This window comes from Solanum lycopersicum, chromosome 3, assembly GCF_036512215.1.
Source record: "Solanum lycopersicum chromosome 3, SLM_r2.1".
NCBI classification, from domain to species: Eukaryota; Viridiplantae; Streptophyta; class Magnoliopsida; order Solanales; family Solanaceae; genus Solanum; species Solanum lycopersicum.
In genome coordinates this window covers 46,954,314-46,977,022 of record NC_090802.1, presented here as the reverse complement: position 1 = coordinate 46,977,022, position 22,709 = coordinate 46,954,314, and the positions used below count along the sequence as shown (strand labels likewise).

Genomic DNA, 22,709 nt, shown 5'->3' with positions numbered 1-22,709 from the left:
ACCAAACTAATTAGATTTAGAAATTTGTTAAGTTGGTTAATAAGTTAAACTTGTTACTATAGTATTAGAATTTAGTTAAAACTAGACTAATTAGACTTAGAGATTTGTTAAGTTGGTTAATAAGTTAAATTTGTAACTATCGTGTTAGTATTAAGGTAAAACTAAACTAATTAAACTTAGAAATTTGTTAAGTTATTTTGTAAGTGAAACTTGTTACAATTTGTTTTCAGTAAATTATTACATAATGTAGTGCTTGACAAATTTAATTTATGATTCTGATGTAGATGGATCGTAGTTGGATGTATAATATGACTAATTTTGGTCGAATGGGGCTAAGACCTGAATTTGTAGAAGGTGTCATTGGTTTTGTGGAGTATGCAAAGACATTAGATCCTTTTCAACGTAGTGGTATGATTAAGTGTCCTTGTAATAAATGTCAATGTTTGAATTATGAAAGACCAGATGTTGTTGAGCTTCATATCTATCGAAATGGGTTTAAAAAAGAATACACTATGTGGACTAGTCATGGAGAAATCGATAATAACTTTGATGTATTCCAACATTATGTTCCTAGTAAAAGAAGTAGCAATGTGAATTCTAATGCACAAAATTATAGAATTGATGACATGGTTCAAGATGCTCTTGGTGTGCATTCTGATTTTGATTTTTCTAATCAAGGTGAAGAAGCTCCTAATGCTGAATGTAAAATTTTCTTTGAACAATTGGAATCTGCTAGTCGGCCTTTATATGAGGGGAGTCCACACTCACAGTTGTCTATTGCGGTTAGATTATTAAGTATCAAATCAGATTGGAATATTCCTCAAGGGGCAATGGACTCTGTGATTGACCTTATTCATGATTTAGTTGACCCAAATCTAGAGATACCTGATAATTTCTATAAGGCAAAGAGGTTGGTATCAAAGTTAGGAATGTCATCGATGAGAATTCATTGTTGTGAAAATGGTTGCATGTTATACTATAAGGATGATATTGATCTAGAATTGTGTAAGTTTTATGGAAAATGTCGTTATAAACAGACAACTAGTGGGAAGAAAGTTCCTATTAAGGCGATGCATTACTTACCTCTTATATCAAGGTTAAAGAGGTTGTATGCGTCTAATAGATCTGCTCCTCATATGAGATGGCACCATGAACATAGATGACCACCTGGAGTTATGTGTCATCCATCCGATGGAGAGGCTTGAAAGCATTTTAATAGAACATATCCACAATTTGTAGCTGAACCACGTAACATTAGATTGGGTTTATGTTCAGATGGATTCACACCACATTCTGTTTCTGCTGCACCATATTCTTGTTAGCCTGTATTTGTAACACCATATAATCTTCCACTCGAGATGTGTATGACCAGTCCATATATATTTTTCAATTGTGTCATTCCTAGCCCACGGAATCTAAAAGTATTGATTGATGTATACTTGCAACCTTTGATTCATGAGTTGAAACAACTGTGGGTTCTCACGGGGTTGAAACATTTGATGTGTCTCTTAAGCAGAATTTTAATTTGCGGGCTGCCTTAATGTGGACTATTAATGATTTTCTAGCATATGGAATGTTGTCAGGATGGATGACAGAGGGAAAGTTAGCTTGTCCTTGTATGGAAAATACTAAATCATTCACTTTGAAACATGGTCATAAAAATTCTTGGTTTGACTGTCATCGACAGTTCTTGCCAATGGATCATGAGTTTAGGAGTATGAAAAATGCATTCAGAAAGAATTTTGTTGAACAAGGTTATCCTCCTCCAATCTTAACTGGAGAATAAGTTTGGGAGAGGGTTCAAAGCTTTCCAAAGGTCGCAAATAACAACCCTACAAATTTGATGGATATGGTGTTGAACATAACTGGACAAAACAAAGCATATTCTGGGAGTTACCATATTGGAAGGACAATCTTCTTCGACATAATCTTGATGTCATGCATATTAAAAAGATTACTTTGATAATTTATTTAACACAGTAATGGATGTCACTGGCAAGACAAAAGATAGTGTTAAAGCTAGAATGGACTTACCTGAATATTGCAGGCGAAAAGAGTTATTGTTGCAAGAGAAACAGAACAACAAGTTCTTCAAGCCTAAGGCTAGTTATTCATTTACAAGGGATCAAAAGCGTAAAATTTGTAAATGGTTTGAGCAACTGAAGATGCCTGCTGGACATGCTTCAAATTTAGGAAAATGTGTTGATACGGATCATGGAAAATATCGAACCTGAAATCCACTTTCCATCGCTCTTTTTAGGTAAAATTACATTGTATGAAAAGTCATAATTGTCATGTCTTCATGGAAACATTACTCCCCGTTGCATTTAGTGGCTTGCCTGATAGAATTTGGAAACCTATGACTGAAATCAGTTTGTTCTTCAAGGACTTGTGTTCTAATACGTTAAGGGAAGACAACCTAGTTCATATGGATCAGAACATTCCTGTAATTACGAATAAGTTGGAGAAGATTCTTCCACCTGGATTTTTCGATGTGATAGAGCATCTTCCTGTACATCTAATGCATGAAGCACGCCTCGGAGGTCCGGTTCAATATAGATGGATGTATCCTTTTGAGAGGTAAATATTTAACTATTAATATTTTTCTATTAATATGTTGTTTAAATCAATGATAACAATGTATAATGTAGGACTATTGAAAAGTCTAAACGGGGCATGAAACAAAATCATACAGTTGAAGGCTCAATGGTTCAATTCCATCTTGGTAGGGAGATAACTAATTTTGGTTCTTATTACTTTAAAAGAAGTTTGTCATGCTTTCGAAATAGACCCAATTTCCATGACGATGGTGGTGAGACTATGAAGCCACTATCAATCTTCAATCAACCAGGCAAAGGTTCAAAAAAACGCACAAGGAGGAATCTTAGTGCCATTGAGTTGCAGTCTGCATCTACACATGTCTTGTTGAATTGCCCACAAGTTAAACCATTTGTTGAGTAAGTTTTTTTTCCCACTAAAATATATAATTACAAGAAAAACAATTAACTCAATATACATCTTCTTTGACAGTTACTTTGTGCATTTATATGGCAATGAAAGAGTATTTGAGCATTCTCAAAGTGGTTTGAAGATTACGTAAGCCTTATAATATTTTCATAATACTATTATTATTAAATAAAATTTTATTTAATTGATGCTAATTTCTTACTTTTTAAATATTTATAGATTTATGACACAAAAAATGGTCAATTTGACCAATTTTTGAAGGACATTTCTTGGGGACCCATCAAGACTTATTCAATGAATAAGTATGTTGTTAATGGTTTTAAATTCACTACTGAAGAATACTCCAAATATAAAAAAACTAACAATAGTGGAGTTTGGGTAAAAGGCGGTGATGAAAATCTAGATGGAGTTGATTATTATGGGGCACTCAAGGAGGTTTTGGAAATGGAGTATTCCGATTGGCCTACAAAAAAAATTATATTGTTTAGATGCAAGTGGTTTGATCCAACCCCAAAAAGAGGTACGAGAGAAATCAAACAATATAATATCATTGAAGTAAAGCACACAAGGGAATATGAAGCTTATGATCCTTTTATTATTGCACAAAATGTTAAGCAAGTGTACTATGTTCCTTATCCCTTGCGTCCAAATAAAGTTGATTGGTGGGTGGTTATTAAAACCAAACCCATGGGCCGTGTGGAAGTTGAAAACGTGTTGGATGTTGCATACCAAAATGATGATTCATCAACTGTTCACCACACCGTCGATATTGAATTAGAAAATGATTTAGAGCATCCTGAACATATATTAGAAGAGGTTGATATGGAAGAATAACAAATGAAGAGGCAAATGCAACAATTCATGAGGATGAGTATGAGTATGATGATGAGGATGAAGATGAATATGAGGACGAGGATGAGGATGAGAATGAGGACGAGGATGAGGATGAGGATTAGGACGAAGAGGATTAGTAATTACCATTGTATCTCCGTATTGAGTGCTTTATAGATTTATTAATGATACAGAGAGTAATTTATTAATCTATCCTCGTGTGCCTTTTGTTTTAATTTCAATAACTTCAACTTCATATGTTCTCGTGTGCCTTTTGTTGGATGTTGTTTTCCATATTATTTTGTACTTGTGGTTATGGCTTTATTTTATTTTAAAAAGTGATGAACTGCTAGATAAGCTACTGGATGATGTTTGTCTCTCATATCTTAAATATTTAACAACCTTTGACTTGAATGTTTTTCTTACTAATTAGATGACAGGTAAATGTAAGAATAAAGATATTGATAATGGCCCCAAAAAGAAAAAAAAGAAAGAAGGCATTGTTAGTAGACAACAAACAGGTATACATATAAGATCAGACAACACAGCATCTCTCCCACCAAAAGACACTCTGCCACATTGTTATTCTAGGCCGACCGTGCCTCCACATATTAATCCTCCTTCGACCTATATGCATCCACCACTGGAATATACTCAGACGCCCCCTCAGGTACCTTTGATGATGACCACATCAGGGAATGCTACCCCACATGGATACAGTGTTTTACCTCCAGAGGATAATCGACCAACGTCTAGTGTCTCTCGCACTAATACTCACAACCTTGCAGACTCACAACCATCATCATCATCCGCTTTGCAACTTATGATGTTGAGTTTCGCATTCAAGGTAATAGTTCTGAGCCTAACACTCCTACCACAAATCAGTCAGATACACCTGGTCATGACAATACACAAGTTGGCATGAGGGACATGCATAATAGACTTGTCATTGAGCCTGAAGGCTATACGTAAGTTTTTTTTAAAAAAAATATGGTATGTTTATTATTATATGATTTAATTGTATTTGTTTTAACTTTTAACTATTAAAACTTTGTATTACAGTTTCAATCCAGATGATGCTGTGGGGATCATTTCTCAGGCAATCTAAGAACTCTATAGAGATGCTTGTCCTACATGGGGTAAGTTCCCTAGCAATCTCAAGAGACAAATATTTTTGGAGTTCAGGGTATATTCAAATTTATTTGTTTAACACTATTAAAATAATTGTCTTCATTAATACTTATCAAATAAAATAATTTATGCTTTGATTTTAGAAAAACTGTGCTTGGCGTCCGGAACATGAGGCAAAAATTTGTGCAAACTTTCACTAGAAAGCTACGCATACTCTTGCTAGTTTGTTTAATAAAGCTCGTAGAGATAATAACAAACCTAGTTGGGTTCTACCGGAGGATTGGGAAAAATTACTTGTGCATTGGAAATATGATCCAAGATTTAAGCAGATGAGTGAGATCGATAAAAAGGCAAGATCATCTACTAAGGGTGGTTCTCTACACACAAGTGGGGCTCAAAGTCAAGGAAGTGTGAGGAGAAAATTGGTGTGTATCATTTTTCTTTGTGTTTATATATTTTATGTATTAATATTTAATTACTCTTTATTATAACTTTATTATTTTATGTAGGAAAAGGAACTAGGAAGACCGATAACTCAAGCTGAGGCATTTAAGGCAACACACATTAGAAAGAAGAAAAATCCTGAAGGTCCAGACGTGTGGGTTGAACGGCGAGCTGAAGTGACCTATGTAAACCTCTAATTTTAAAAAATAATTACTTATTTTCTAAATTTATATTCTCATATGATAACATTCAATTTAGAATCGATATCTTCAAGCTTTGGAGGATTTACAACAAACTTTGCCGGATGAAAATCGAGGTATGCCACTTACTCAAGAACATGATGAGAGAGTTTGGTTAGACTTGACTTGTGGGCCGAGTAGATATGGGTATGCATATGGAATGCCGCATAAAACCTTTCGTGAATTTTCTTCAGAGTTTGAAGGCCTAAATAGTTCAAATCATAATGAATCGATGAAGAAAAATTTGGCTATGGAGAAAAAGATTGTTGAGCTATCTAGCTAAGCCGAAGAATCACGGGCTAGGGAAAGGCGGTTGGAATTATAGTTTGTGGGTCTTAAGGCTCAATTCGATGCATTACTTGCTTCAGGAGGGATTCCCCCTTGTTCTGGTGATATCACTTTCCCTCCTCGACCTCCTTAACCTCAACCTACTCAATATCCAATGTATGGTCAACAAAGAAATATGACACATGAGTCTAGTAGTGATGAAGAAAGTGATGAAGAAAATGATGATTATGTGGCAAACACACTACCACATTAGTTGAGTTTAGACTTGTGATAGTTAACTTATGGATCATTTTGTTAACTTTATAATTTTGTGATGGGAGTTATTTGTTTTTAGAATACATGATAACGTTGCAATGTATTATATAACTTATGGATATCATGGTTTTTGTTTAATATATAATTATGTTGAAGTGGTTGCAATTGAGTTGATAAGAGAATATTTAGTAAATGTATTGCTTTAATTGATTTTTGGAAGCTCTTTGAGCTTGATTTGGGTACTGAATTAAAATGACAGGTGATGAGAAGCCGCAGAAATAATAATTAGCTGCCAGTTTTTTCCAGAAAAAGAGACCTCATGAGGTCTCTTTTTTGCATTAATTTTTCCAGATATTTCATAATAGAGACCTCATGAGGTCTCTTTTTTGCATTAATTTTTCCAGATATTTCATAATAGAGACCTCATGAGGTCTCTATTTAACATTTTCTATTTTATAAATGCAGAAAGGAGACCTCATGAGGTCTCTGTTCTTCATTATATTTTCCGTATATTTCATTATAGTGACCTTACGAGGTCGTTAAAAATAAATGCAGAAAAGAGACCTTATGAGGTCTCTCCTTTAAAATAATATAAAATTAAATTAAATAATATCTTAGCGACCTAATGAGGTCTCTTTATTAAAATATAAAATTAAATAATATAATAAAATGGTGACCTCATGAGGTCTCTATATAAAAAATATAAAATTAAATTAAATAATACAATAGTGGCCGCATAAGGTCTCTTTTTTTTCTTAAAATCAGATAATTTGTTGGTGACCTCGTGAGGTCTCCGTTTGGCGACCTCATGAGGCGTCTTTAAAAAGTGACCTGCATTTTACTGACCTACCGTTGAGGTCTCTTTTTTGGTCTCTTTTTCCCGAAAATAGACCTTATGAGGTCTCTTTTTGGCCTTTTTTTAGTAGTGTATAACAATTTGACATACTATTTTATCAAACAAAAATATGCATCTCTCATTTTTGCAAACTAAAGAATTTTAAAAACAACAATATCTGCGAAGTAAAATTCATTCCACAACATATGGTTTGCAAATCTTTTTCCAAAGATACACATAATAAAAAAATAAAAAATCAAAGATGTTTACCATTAGAAACTATTTTCCTCCTTAGATAATTTAATAAGAAGGTTACCTGGTAATCTTTAAACGAAATACCATAAAAAATTTTTGTTACATTCTCACTTCGACTTTGCTAAAACAAATTAAAGCAACGAATTATGGAAAAGTAATGCATTTATCTTCTACTTCCATGATCAGATTCTCTCAATCAGTAGAATACAAAAAAAATACTAATAGTATAATAATTTCCTTAAGATTGTTGTTCATCTTGTATTCCAAACATACTTAGAACAAAACTTTGAACATCTTTGTAAGAAAACAAAGTTTAAGAACATTTTCACAACAGGAAAATTAAAACTAGTACCGAAACTAGAATCAGAAACAAATTTTAATAAATAATATACTAAATATTTTTCGTAGGAAGAATTGTTGTAAATATGTGTCTAAAGAATCTTAATGATTCCAACAAACTTTGCAGAAACACGAAGTTACCAAGTTTAATGAACCAGTGAAGAACAAAAGAATAGAAGAACTGAAATTAATTTACAAATCTAAAGTTTGTAAAACACGTACCAGAATCTGAAAAAAATTTAATAGGAAAAATATCAAGTCCACTGAATTCACAGTGTCCCCTTAAGAAAATTATTCCCCTCTAGTATCCGAGGTTTGATTTGGAATATGACCTCTCAGGGTAAAATGATCTCAATCACCAGATTATAGATACCAAAAACTGCGGTGTCAGCGAAACACTCAACGGCAGTAAAGTACACTTAGAATACTAGATTTAGTAGTTCAAGAAGAAGTCCATAAATTATATTTAAAATGAGATGAAATTCCTCAATTTATAGAAAGGATAGTGCAAAAAGGTTCTTATTCTGCCTTACCGGAAAGGTCACAAACCTTTGGAAAAGTCACAATCTTCCCGAAAGGTCATCACCTTTCATAAAAGTCACAACTTTCCATAAAAGTCACAACTTTTCATAACAGTCGCAACTTTTCATAAAAGTCACAACTTTTCATAAAAGTCACAACATTTCATAAAAGTCACAACTCTTCATAAAAGTCGCAACTCTTCATTTTCCATTCACACGTTTTTTAAAATCCAACAGTAAGTTGATATATTACTACTAAATAATTATTTAATGTGTTTGGTAAAGGATTTCAAGAAAGTGTACGGGTTCTAAGTCATATGGGTTCCAATCTCTTTTTTAATGGGTTTTGATATTATTCGACTAATTTGTGATATTTGAGCAGAATCAATTATGTAATTTTTGGGAATGGGAGGATGAAAAATCCCCCCATGAGCTATGGATATCATCAGCAATCAAAAACAAAAATTAGATGTTTGTGATATTGAGAGAAATTATTTGACGAAGAAGATAGCTGATTTTGAAGTTAGTGCTGCAAATAATGGTGCAACTATAGTAGAGTCGAGTAAAAAAATAAATATTCTTAAATGTGAAAGGATATGTTGATCGATAAGGTGGCTAATTTCAAAGTTTGTATTGCGATGGATGTTCTATAAATAGAACGGTTGAGAAAAAATGTGTTGCGACAAAGATTGATCATCATGTGCTTGTTTAGTTTGCTTATTGCTCTAATGACATATGTTATTACGCAACCTTAACTTTTAATTTGGCATATATATGAATGTAGTATCATGTTATGTTAATTTTGGATATAGTTTAGTGCCTATGTTATTTAGGTACTTTGACAACCATTGAAAGCTAGCTTATGTTATTTAGGTACTTTGTCAAGTAATTTTTAATGTAATTTTATTGCTGATTTTTATCTCGGTACATTGTACATTGTTAATTACTAAAAGTTATTTTTAATATAATTTTATTGTTTTAGTACTTTGTCAACCATTTTTTCCAACATATATGTGCCTTTAAAGTCAATTATTTATCAAAACGTTTTTTTTTATTTGACAAAACTACAAAGAACTCAAATAACTTATCATCAAACGGGGGAATATGACACAGCTGCACACTAGCTCATATGACACAAATAATACAGATGCACACTAGCAATATGACACAAAAAACTTATAATATGTTGTATAAATTTCAGAGTTGCACTTTACCAACCATAGAAACATAATATCATTAATAATCACAATGCATAAACAAATTCCAAGCAGCAGCAATACAAAAGTCCATTGAAAAGAACTGTGATGTCAACATGCACTAAGGAAATACACTCTATAACACAAAACTTCAATATCAACATAGTGCATAACCTAATATTTCAACAAATCTAGCATCAATTGTCATTCTATTACAGAATAGGTAATTGTCATTTTTTAAGGTTAAAATAATTGTAATAACAAAAATCACATGATAACTGCTTTAACCTTTAAAATGTCAAGGCATGACAAAATGAAAGACTTAACCTTTAAAATGTCTAGGCATCACAAAAGAAAAACAAAACAACTTTCATATTTCAAAAGAATTGGGGGCTAGTTCCCCTTGACCTTTTCTTGCAATTATCGTGATAAGTTTTCTCGCGTCATTTTTTTAAATGATTGCATGTAACAACTTCCTTTCCTCGCCAAGTTATCTTTGTTGGTGAAGTTGACACCCTAATTTCATCTCCGGTGAACTGAATTCTTCTACCACCAGTTGATGACGTCAGTCTGCCCTTTCTCATGGACAACAATGTATCAGCTTCAGAGATGGTTTCCGGCCTCAATATTGAATCTTCATCATCACCAATATCAGGTCCATAAGCTGTTGACTGTTGAGTATCAAATTGAGTTCGAAAGGCTGATTGTTGAGATGGTTGTGTACCAAATTCAGGTTCATAATTGTTGTTCCTTGAGGCATGGACAAATTGTTGTGTTCCAGTTGACGTCTCACCAATTTTTTCTTTGCCTTTGCCTTTCTTTAAAATCTGTTCAGCCCCTTTTGCCTATCAAACAAAATATTGTTAATTCATATTTCTAATTATTGTAGTCCAAGAAAATACAAATCTATAGCAGCCCTAAAAACTCAAACAGTCACAAAAGTTTCAATTTCCAAATATTCAAAATTGAAGTCTACAAAAATGTCCATCTAAAAACCTTCACAAAAACTATGATAAAAATAGTGAAACTATTGCAATCTCCAAAAATACACAATTAATGAAACTTAAAGATTTACCTAAAATAAGAGAATAAGTTAAAAATATACCTTATAACAACTTAGTGCGTTGTGATTTTGTTACCCACAATTACTACATGTCATTATAGAACCTTTTCTTGATGAACTCCATTCACCTTTTCTTTTTCTTGCTTCATCTGTTATTCTATCTCTTTTTTTCTTGGGTCTTTCAATAGTTTTAATCATATCAGGTGGTTCCATTGCATGAGCAGGATCAACATTCCAAAATTGTATTCTTCTAACAGGTTGTATTTTGTGCTTGTATGCCAACAAATATGCTTTTTTACTGTAAAACCAGTGAATTTGTGTCTCAAGAACAACTTTGTTATGCAAAAATGCATTTATGGCATGAGGGCAGGGAATTCCAGACAAGTCCCACAATCTGCAGGTGCATCTAGTATGCTCTAAGTTCACAGTATGCCTATCATCATCTACAGACACTTCATAACTATGATCACCATTAAAGTTCACAGTGCATCCATGTGCTATTGCCCTATAATCACTATACAACTTCATGCATTGTGGATTGTATCCAGTTTTCCAATGCCTAGCTTTGGCTTCATTTTCAGCCAACCTAGTCATAACCTTAATCCTTATTTCCTCCAACATTTGGATAATTGGAATACCTCTTGCTTCTAAAATTCAAGCATTGAATGATTCTGTGAAGTTATTGGCAACCATTGTGTTCTTACATTGCGTGTCAAAGTAGGCTCTACACCATGCCTGAGGAGGTTTACTAATCAAGTCCTTAGCAACATCTTCATCCAATTGGCCTAGCTTGTTTGAGTTGGTCTTTGAACTCTTCATCATATGTGCTCCAAGCACACCACCACATCAACTTTTTCATTTCCCCGTTCCTCCACTTTTTTAGTCAATTAGCTTCGATATGCCTAACACAAAATCTTTGATGAGCTGCAGGAAGTACATTGCTCACAGCATCTAGTAACCCCTGTGAGATTAAAAAAAACATAGTAATGAAGTAGAGGTCACGATTAAAACATAAAATAAGTCAAAAATATAATGAAACATGTTTAAAAAATGATAAACCTTTTGCATGTCAGAAATAAAAGTCACTCCACTTCTATCTTTAAGGTCTAAAGACCTCTTCAAAAGCTCTACAAACCATGACCATGTCTTGGTAGTTTCTTTGTCAACCATTGCCCAAGCAATTGGATAGAATTGAATCACAGAATCTTGTCCCACTGCAACCAACAATTGACCTTTGATCCTATCCTTCAAAAAAGTACCATCCAAACCAACGAGTGGTCTTAATCCACTTTTCCAACCTACCTTCAAGGCATTAAAACATATATACATCCTCAAGAACTTTTTTATACCTTGCTCAAAAGTATCTTTTGAGATATTTATTTCAACATCGGTACCTGGATTAGACTTTTTTTTTAATTCAGCCCCATATGCTTCAAGTTTGTTAAAGTCATCCTTGAAACTCCCGTCTAGTTTTTCAAGGATCATCACCTTATTCCTATTTAGCTTTGATTTTGTAACATTCAAATCAAAATCAGTTGATAATTCTTCTCTCATTTCCTTCACAATGTACTTAGGATCTCTCTGTAATTTACTTTTGAAGTATTGAGCTAATGTCTTCGAATCAACCCTCGAATTTTTGTAGCATGGAAAACAAGTATGTTCATTTATCAAATTTTTTATACTAAATCCAGAAGCCCATTTTTTATCCTGTGAAATATTACATTTAAAAGGGCATTCAGCTTGACAAACATACCTAGCCCTGTTAGGATAAGTTTTTTCAATCTTCAATCCACGTTTACTAGCTATAGCATAGTAGTTCATTGTCTTTCTAGCTTTCTCAACGGTGGCAAATGACATCCCCTTCTCTAAATTCTTGTAGTGCTCTAAATTATCACTTACAGTACTGTTTATTTGTTTCTCAAACAACCGAAGCCTTTCTTCATCATGCTCTACATCAGAAGGAATATCAACCTCACAATCAGAATCTTCTGGTACATGTTCATTATCTGATGCGACTTCAACATCTACATGATATCTCTCTAAATGATAAAGAATGTTAAGGGTATCAACTGTCAAGTTCGTATCATCTACAACAAATAAGTCAATATTCTTAAACTCATGACAAACCAGACATTGTAAAGATCGAATACCATCATCATCTTCAACTATGTAGTATCTACCAGATGGTCCAACAACAAAGAGTTGTTTCACTTTAAAATAACCAAGTTCTTTCTTAAAATCTTCACACAAGTCTTTGTACGACAACAAGTGTGGATCAAATTCATGCCATGTATGCATCAACTTCTTAGTGTACAATAATTGGGGAGAAAAGACCCATTCACCCCCATAGTGAAAAAGTATTGTTACTTTAGCAATCACTCGTCAGTAATGTACACATGCCAAAAAAAACAATTGAATAAATGAGGGACCAACAACCTACAACAATAAAATATAGTCAATATGATGATTAAACTATCCAAAATAACTTAAATCGAAGAACAAGAAACAAATCTTGCTAACAACTTGTCTACGATTCATGTCTGATTACTTGATGGAGGGCAAAGGGAGAAAGATTGAAGGAATGCAAGAAACTGAATAATATAGTGTAAAAGTTTTGTAGAAAATACACTTCAAAACCACAACAAGAATAAACAAATAGCATCATTAAAAGACATATTTTAACTAATAAACAATGATTTCCTTTATACTATTGTCACATACACTCTCCCAAATTTAAAATATGAACACTATTCAGGACCACAACGAAAAGAAACAAACAAGATTAAGTTGAGAACATTAACTATAAAATAGTGTTAAAGTCATAGCAAAACAATCATAAAAAATTTCTAAATATGACAACAACGAATACAATATGGGACCATAACAAATAAAAAAAAACAAGATAATTAAATATTGAGAACTTTAACTACAAAATAGTGTTAACCCACTTACTGAACAATCATAAAGGATCCCTAAATTTGACAATGAATACAATATGGGACCACAACAAAAAGAAACAAACAAAGATCATTAAAAGTAAAAAACATTACTTATTAAACAATGCAGTTACACATACAAAAATAACAAACCCACATGACTTAGAACCCAATATGTACACTTTCTTGAAATCCTTTACCAACCACATTAAATAGCTATTTAGTAGTAATATGTCAACTAACCTCTTTAATCATCATAAACGAGATTGGAGAAAGAACAGTAAATTCGTCGGAGAAGAAGGAGTTGGTCTTTTTCACTTCTATTCTTAGATTGGATTTTTCGGGTAAAAGTGAATTGAAAAATTGGGTTACTAATGGGTTATATGGGATATTTTTTTAATTTGGGTGGGTCTTTACTTGGGTGGATCTTTATTTCGGTGGGTTTTTTATTTAATAATTTCTCAGATTTTTGATTTTTATTATAAATAAAAAATGACGTGGACGAATTTTAACCTGACACGTGTAAAAAGTGATTTTGTAAAATCACCGTTAAAAAAATGGCATGAATGAGCCTTTTTTTAAACGATAATGGAATGAATGAGCCATACTTTTAACGGATGGCATAAATGAGCCTTTTTTGAAAGTTCGATGGCATATTTGAGCCTTTTCCCAAAAATATATATTATCAAGAAAGAATCAATTAATTGGACCTTCCTGGAAGATTGTGAACTAGTACAAATGCATACAATATTATTATATTATAAGTATAATTGTACATTGAAAAAGGATTGAGGTTCATGATTAGTAAAATACTAGATCTGATTATATTTATTCAAATCTAACTTAGAAATATGCTTGGAATCTGAAATAACATCAAACACTTTTGAATAACCATACAATTTAGATGGAATGACTTCCGTCACTTATTGAAAAAAGTCAAAGGCAAGAGGCAATCCTAAAGAATTGCATACTGCAACCATGAATCACGATGGTCACTTTTGACAAATGATTCCAGAAGGAATTTGCTAATAAAAGCACAATAACATGTAGTGCAGACATAAGCTACCAACATTATCAAGTAAAATCTTGGTTACACATGAAAATGACTTCTCAGAATTCCTTTAGCATGAAACTTACACATTTCACAATGCTTAACCTCCTATCTTTAACACTAATTTCTTGTTGATACATAACACCTCCTATCTTCAACACCAATTTCTTGTTGATACATAACTCCTTCTTTGAATATCTCACCAGCATTCTCAAAAAGAAAAAAACTCAACAATCAACTAAAATAGCATCTCCATAAAATCAGGACCATAGTTTATTCAGATGTGCATAAAATTTTGAAATTCCAAAAGTCTAACACCATCGGTTATGACAGAAGTTTCTGCCCCATATAAATTTTCGTTTCTTCTGCTCCATTCCACTATATGTAGAGAGTAGGGAGCTGCTAACTTATCATTTTGAAATTTATTTCAACCGTGAGTGATACCTTGATTTTAAGGGAGAAACGAAAATGAACAACATTATAATACGTGAAAAATGAGAAAGGGCCTCTTGTTGTATATAACAAAGATAAGGATATGATAATAACTCTACTTACTTTGAAAGAATTCATAGCAGTTGGAAGGATCTTTGCACAGAATGCACGACAGAGTATGTTGTAACACTATGATTCCTTTTATATAAGAGAAAGAGAGATTGAGCTTTATTTCTAGCAAAACACGTGTAAATGATAAAAATAAAATCCAAATTCTTGATTCAACAATTGAGTGGAGCAATAAGCGAGATGAATTCAAGAGAGAATCAAGGTGATATCATTTCAGGTTTATATCAATGGTGTTGTCCCGAAAGCTAATACATAATTAATCAACATAAAGGTGAACATTCACCTAATTTCATCTTCTAGGTTAAAGAATTTTAGCACAATCCATGATAACAAGTGCATCTCGATGGAATACTTTTATTTATTTATCATACTGTTATTTGTAGTTTTGATGATTTGACAAACTTAGGGACCTCATAAAGGTACCGGGTTTTATACTTGAGTATTGCAGGTTTCTTATTTGAAGTATTGCAGATGAAACAAACCCAGGGACCTAGTAGAGGTACCAGGCTCTCATGATGATGAGCCAGTCGACTGCCAGCTGGAGACGGTACAGAAAGTTGGTGCACACTTCCCGATGGCGTCAGAAAGTGTGACTTTTCTAGCCAATGGCAAAGAAGTTTAGGAAACTGACTTGCCCATATAAAAGGCACTTTCCTAAACATTTTTGTTTAGTTTTTGCAACTTGATAAAAACTTTTCAAGAACTCTTGCAAAAGCTACTATAAAGCAAAGGAAGAATTATTCCAAGAACAACAACAATATCTGGAGCTTTTCATCTAGTTATTTAGGAATTTATTCTCTTGTTATTAAACTGTAAACCGCTCCTAAATCTATAAAGGAATTGGTGTGTTGTGTTAGAAGTCTAGGCTGTCCAGGTGGGATAGCTTAGTGGGTAGATTGTTTTTCTACTTAGGCTTGTTAAGTAATAGAGGACTATTGCTTAACTGTAAGATTGATAACTCTTTCTTACATTTTCTGTAATCGTGTTTCGCTTTTGCTTTTGAAGATTAGTGAAAACGATTGAAAATCATGTGAGACAGGTCGTGGTTTTACTCCCTTAAGCAAGGAGGTTTCCACGCAAACCATTGTGTTGATTTTACTGCATTTAACTTTCTGTTTATTCATTAGTGTAGTTAGGAACCTGGTCCATTACTTGTTAAGTGAAGGCATACATTCTATCAAGTGGTATCAGAGCAGGCACTATATATTTGGTTAACACCAAGGAAGTGACATTTTCTCTAGAATGGTAGCTCCACTTAACCTGGAAGAAGGTTAGTCGTCACACAGACCTCCTCGTTTCAATGGACATTTCTATAGTTGGTGGAAAGTTAGAATGCATGATTACCTCATGGCTAAAGATAGGGAGTTGTGGGATATTGTACTTGATGGACCATTTGTTCCAACTATGGAAGAAAAGGATGGAGAGAAGACCATTATTGTTCCAAAGCCTAGGCAGAAATATGATGATGCTGACAGGAAAAAGATTGAAAAGGGTTTCAAAGCTAAAACTCTTCTTGTCTGTGGAATAGGACCTGATGAGTACAATAGAGTGTCAGCCTGTGAGTCTGCTAAGGAGATCTGGGATTGCTGACATGCTTACCTCACGTCGTGAGAACTTCAAAATGAAGGAAGGAGAAACAATACATGACATGTTTACCAAGCTGTCTTCCATTACTAATGAGCTGCGAAGTCTGGGTGAACCTACAAGCATGACCAAGCAAGTCAGAAAAGTGCTTCGAATCCTTCCAAAGTCTTGGGAGAGCAAGGTCGATGTCATTACAGAAGCAAAGGATTTGAAGGTGCTGACTATGGATGCTTTGATTGGTAATATGAAGACACATGAGATGAATTGAAACTATGATTTGTCAAAAAAGAAAGCTAAGAAGGACAAGTCATTGATGCTGAAGTATAAATCAGATGAAGATTCTAGTGATCATGATATGGCATATCTCATTAGTAGATTTCAAAATTTTGTAAGGAAAAACGAAGTTTATAAAAGAGGAACAAATGGTACTCGAAATGCTGTTCAAGGTGATACTTGCTACAAGTGTGGAAAGTCTGGGCACTTCATCAGAGAGTGTCCTTTGCTCAAGAATGAAAACAAGGAACATCAAAAACACAGGAGTGACAAAGAGAATAGAAGGGACCTGGTACTTGGCAACAGAGATCGAAAAGCTGCTACTGATTTGGTTGTCAAAAAGGCTCTTGCTGCATGGGGAGATTCTTCAAGTGATTCAGAAGACCTTGATGAGCCAAAAGATGTGTCCATGGTTGCTGTGCATGAGGAGGAAACTGTCTTCAATGAAATGTTTGCTCTCATGGCTCACACAGAAATTGAAGAAGAGGACAATCAGGTAACCCTTCTAGATATGAAAAATGACTTGGATAAATATTCTCTTAAAAAATTGAGAACTTTGGCCAAAGTCATGATTGACTCTGTGATAGAGTTAACATCTGAAAGAGACACCATAAATGTTGAACTTGACAGTTTAACTGAAAACAAAGTTAAACTTGAAGAGAAAATGTCAAGAATGGTGTCTCTAGAGTCAAATAACTCTGAACTTAAGAACCAGTTAAATTAGATTACTGAAGAAGCTGAAAAGCTTAATGGAATGTCAAATAGTTTGCAAGCTGAAATTCAAGAAAAATTGAAAAACTCTGAGAAAAACCTTGGTCTGTCACTTGAAAAGAGTAACAAATTAGAACAGGATATTGTGAAACTTAAGGAAGTACTTGAAAAATCTCTTAAGTTGACCAAATCCTCAAAGTTACTTTCGAATGCAACAAATCAGAGTAACTTCAATAAGAAAGGACTAGGAAGTCTGCACATAAGTCCTACTTATAATCCTCACAGTAAGTATGTGTTTGTGTCTGACAACCTGTTGTGTCTCCATTGTGGTAAGAATGGGCATTTGAAGAATGATTGTGCTAGCTGGAGAAACTCCTGTGAAAGGTTCTCTAACTATGCTGAAAGGCATAATGTACCAATAGAGAGACCTGGTCCTCCAAAGCATGTTTCAACTCACAGATTTTCAAAGAAAAAATTTGTACCTGCTCCTGTGTCCTTTGTTAGAAAGCTTCAAAACCTACCATATTGGACTAAATAGAATCTAATCACTCCTCTGTCTGCCTACTGGGAACTCAAGCTGAAATGGGTTCCCAAGCTTAACAAGTGATTTTTGGTGCAGGTGAGTGAGAGGAGCAGCAGTCAATGTTGGTATATGGATAGTGGATGCTCTAAGCATATGACTGGTGATGTAAAGAACTTCCTCTCACTCAAGACCCTCCAAGGAGGAGGTGTCTCATTTGGTGATGGCAAGAAGGGGTACATTTTGGGAGTTGGCAAAGTAGGAAGATCTCTTGAAGATTCAATTATCAATGTTTACCATGTGGATGGGTTGAAGCAGCTTGCTGAGTGTGTCACAAATCTGTGACAAAGGAAATGAGGTCAAATTCACTTCTGAAAAATGCACTGTGGTGAGTCTAACTACAAACAAAGTAATTCTCACTGCGCACAGAAGTAAAAATATGTATGTGGCCAACTTAGAAACTTCTCATGGAGATGACCTAACATGTCTTAGTGCTCAGAATGAGAATGCTGATCTTTGGCATCGTAGGCTAGGGCATGTAAGCTCATCTTTATTGAACAAACTAATTTCTAAGGACCTGGTTCGAGGTCTGCCCAAACTGAAGTTTGCTGAAAATAAAATCTGTGAAGATTGTGTTAAAGGAAAACAGATCAGATCATCTTTTAAGCCCAAAAATCAAGTGACATCATCAAGAACTCTGGAGCTACTTCATATGGACTTGTGTGGACCCCTGAAGGTTCAAAGCAGAAATGGCAAGAAGTATATCTGGTAATTGTTGATGATTACTCAAGATACACCGGGACTAGATTTTTGATATCAAAGGCAGACACAGCTGAAGAGTTGGTGGTATTCTTTAAAATGATTCAAACTAAATTGAATCAAGTTGTTTGCAGCATTCGATCTGATCATGACACAGAGTTTGAAAACTCAACACTGGATAGATTTTGTATGGAAAATGGTACAAGCCACAATTTCTCTGCTCCAAGAACTCCTCAACAAAATGGAGTAGTGGAAAGAAAGAACAGAACCTTGGTGAACATTGCCAGAACTATGATTATTGAATCAAATCTTCCTCAAAGTTTCTGGGCTGAAGCTGTTAACACAGCATGTCATGTTACCAACAGGTGTCTAATAAGAGCTGTGTTGAATAAGACTCCATACGAACTGCTCAACAACAGAAAGCCAATGATGAGCTATCTTAGAGCATTTGGATACATATGTTTTGTGCTGAATAGTGGGAAGGATGATTTGGGAAAATTTGATCCCAGAAGTGATGAAGGAGTATTTGTTGGATATTCTTCATCCAGCAAAGCCTACAGAATATTCAACAAACGAACACAATGCATTGAAGAAAGCATTCATGTTGTCTTTGATGAATATGGAAGCTTAAAGAATGATGGATCAAATGATAATGATGATGTGCTAAAAATGCTCAAATCAAAGAAGATTGAAGGAACTGAAGGTGATGCAGATCAACAAATCAAAAATGACTGTGATGATCAGAATCATAGTCTACCTGAAGAGGATGCTGAAGTTGAACAGGATGATATGGTACCTGGTACTACCCAAAACTCCAGCCAGAGTACATCAGACTCCCCAGAAGAGGATGTTACTCTTGATGAAGAAGAACATGCTGATCTGCCAAAATCAGTATGCTGCAAAGTCAGGATGGAAGCATAGTTCATCACATCCTCTTGATAATCTCATTACTCCCTTGAATTTTGGAATTCAAACTAGATCAAAAACAAGAAATCTAGTTGCATTCTCAGCATTCATATCATTTGTTGAGCCCAAGAATGTCAAAGAAGCATTAGGTGATGCAGACTGGATCAATTCTATGCAAGAAGAACTCCATCAGTTTGAAAGAAGTAAGGTATGGTACCTGGTTCCTCGACCTGAAGGCAGAACAATAATAGGAACTAGGTGGGTATTCAGAAACAGACTTGATGAAAATGGAGTGATCACTAGAAATAAATCCAGGCTGGTAGTGCAAGGATACAATCAAGAAGAAGGAATTGACTATGATGAGACTTTTGCACATGTTGCCAGAATGGAAGCTATTAGAATCTTAATAGCTTTTGCTGCTTTTATGGGGTTCAAGCTGTATCAAATGGATGTGAAGAGTGCATTTCTGAATGGAGTTCTCAAAGAGGAAGTGTTTGTCAAGCAACCTCCTGGTTTTGAAGATACAGAGCTACCAAATCATGTGTTCAGATTGAATAAGGCACTATATGGTCTGAAGCAAGCTCCAAGAGCATGGTATGAAAGGTTGTTAAAGTTTCTGCTGAAGAATGGTTTCAAAAGAGGAAAGATAGACAATACTTTATTCTTATTAAAAAGAGAACAAGAATTGCTTATCATTCAAGTCTATGTGGATGACATAATTTTTAGAGCTACTTCAGAACATCTCTGTGAAGAATTCTCATCACTAATGGGAAGGGAGTTTGAAATGAGCATCATGGGTGAGTTGACATTCTTCCTGGGGCTGCAAATCAAGCAATCATCAAATGGGATTTCAATATGCCAGGAGAAGTACATCAAAGAGCTGCTGAAGAAATTCAATATGTTTGATTCTAAACCTATTGATACTCCTATGGGAACAAATTCCAAGATGATAGTAGAAGAATCTGATCCCCTTGTGAATCAGACAATGTACAGAGGAATCATTGACTCCTTGTTATATTTGACTGCTAGCAGGTTTGATATTGTGTATAGTGTTGGAATGTGTGCCAGGTTTCAAGCATGTCCTCGTGATTCACACCTGAAGGCTGCAAAACGTATTCTTAGATACTTGAAGACAGGGGACCTGGTTCTCTTCTATCCTGCAGGTGATACTTTTGATCTAGTTGGTTTTGCAGATGCTGATTTTGCAGGTTATCAAGTTGACATGAAGAGCACCTCTGGAATGACTCATTTCCTTGGATCATCACTTATCTCTTGGGGTACCAAAAAGTAGAACTCTGTGGCTCTTTCAACTGCTGAAGCTGAATATGTAGCTGCTGCAGCCTGTTGTTCTCAATTGCTGTGGATCAGGCAACACTTAGAAGATTTTGGAATTCACATCAAAGCAATTCCTCTTATGTGTGACAATACTAGTGCTGTTAGTATGGGAAAGAACCCAGTCCATCATAAGAGAACAAATCATATTGATGTTAGACATCATTTTTTTAGAGATAATGTTGAGAAGGGAAATATTGTGCTCACATATTGTCCAACGGAGGAACAAATTGCAGACATCTTCACCAAGGCTCTCAGCAAGGATCAATTTGAGAGAAATCGGTTAAAGTTGGGGATGTTGATCTCCAAGTGATGCTTTTAGCCTCCAACAGTGGAACTCCCTTGATGGCTAAAATTGCAGTGCAGGTATCCTTTGTGTGAATTTTAAATATCTGAACAAAGATCCCTTTTTGTATCTTTTGTAGGTATACTCTCAGTAGGGACCTGCTCAGCAAAAGAAGAAACTAGAACAATTAAGGAATGAAGTTAAACTCTATCATGGTACCTGGTACCTGTCCAGGTTAGCATTTATACATTAAATTTAAACTCAAAAATTTGACCATTGAAAATGCCACGTGTCAGTCATCGGTTACTCTAACCGATCAGTCCCATTGTTTCTCCCTCAAACGACGCACCCAATCAAGGACCTGACACCCTTTCACTTCTTTTAAAAATCCTTTCATCTTTTTGAAACTCTCATTCGTCTCTTAACTTCATCTCTCTTTTCTCAAAAGGCTTATCAAATTCAAGGGCAAAATCTGTCTTCTTCTTCCTCTTTTTGCTTTTCAACGAAACCTTTCAGTATCACAACCATGTCTTCTTCTTCATCTTCTTCTAAACAAATGTTGGATGCTCTTGAAATAGATCCCCTTGCATTCTATTCTCCAACAAATGCTCAAGCCAGACTTCCTCCCCCACCCAGTCCTCCACAAGACACTCCTGATAACCCTTTCTTCATCATAGATCTAAACACTTCTGCAGTGTCTACTGGACCTGGTCCATTTCAAGACATGTTGCCTGACAACATGTTTGAAGAAGATCTACCAAAACATAGGGCTTCCTAGTCTAACATACTGGTAGCGAGTGAGGAACTCGTGATTGAAAGCCTGGCAATGATGCGAGAAGCAGCCAGAGCAGAGCATACTGATGTCCTTGAAAGGGAAGCGGTAAGACCTTCTCAACCCATTTTTGATAAAACCCCTGATTTAGGAAGGTACTCTTCTTCCTCTTCCTATGAATCTGCAAGTGAGGAAGAACCATTAAAATGGAAGGTTGAGAGTATAAAAGGGAAGGAAAAGGTTGTGAAGGAGGCCCCTAGGAGACAACCTACTACAAGGTCTGCTGCACAAAAGATGATGGTTGATGCCTTGAAGGCAAGTGCACGTTCTACTGCTGCAGTTAGAAGTGCAAGACCTTCAAGGTATCAAATTTTAGAATACCTGAAGAAAAATTGGTTGAGTTGTCGGGAGAAGAAGCAGAGAAGAAAACTAAGAAAAAGAAGTCATAAAAGAAAAGGGAAAGGGCTACAAGGAAGGTTGAACAATCATAGTCAAAAGGGAAGAAGAGAAAGCAGTCACAGGGACCTGGTTCTCAAGCCAGGAAAGTTGAGAATGTCAACATGCAGGAAGTAGTTGACAGCCTGACGAAACAAGCAGTTCTCGCAGGAAGAGTTTTTGATATGGGCATTATAACTCTTCCTGGCATGGATTCTC

General features: G+C 34.8%; 1 protein-coding gene across 1 annotated transcript; it reads right to left on the bottom strand.

The window, feature by feature from the left end:
* Positions 1-11,247: 11,247 nt before the first annotated feature.
* On the bottom strand, positions 11,248-12,662 carry LOC104646428 (uncharacterized). Its single transcript, XM_010319831.2, has 2 exons — positions 11,424-12,662; positions 11,248-11,325 (listed from the first exon to the last, which is right to left on the bottom strand). Exons 1-2 carry the CDS (start codon positions 12,660-12,662, stop codon positions 11,248-11,250), a joined length of 1,317 nt encoding a protein of 438 aa, XP_010318133.2.
* Between the last annotated feature and the right edge of the window lie 10,047 nt (positions 12,663-22,709).

Coding starts and splice junctions, on each gene's coding strand:
- LOC104646428 (XM_010319831.2), bottom strand. CDS start 12,662: ATGCATACATGGCATGAATTTGATCCACACTTGTTGTCGTACAAAGAC. Junction 11,326..11,423: donor TTATTTCTGACATGCAAAAG/GTTTATCATTTT, acceptor TTAATCTCACAG/GGGTTACTAGATGCTGTGAG.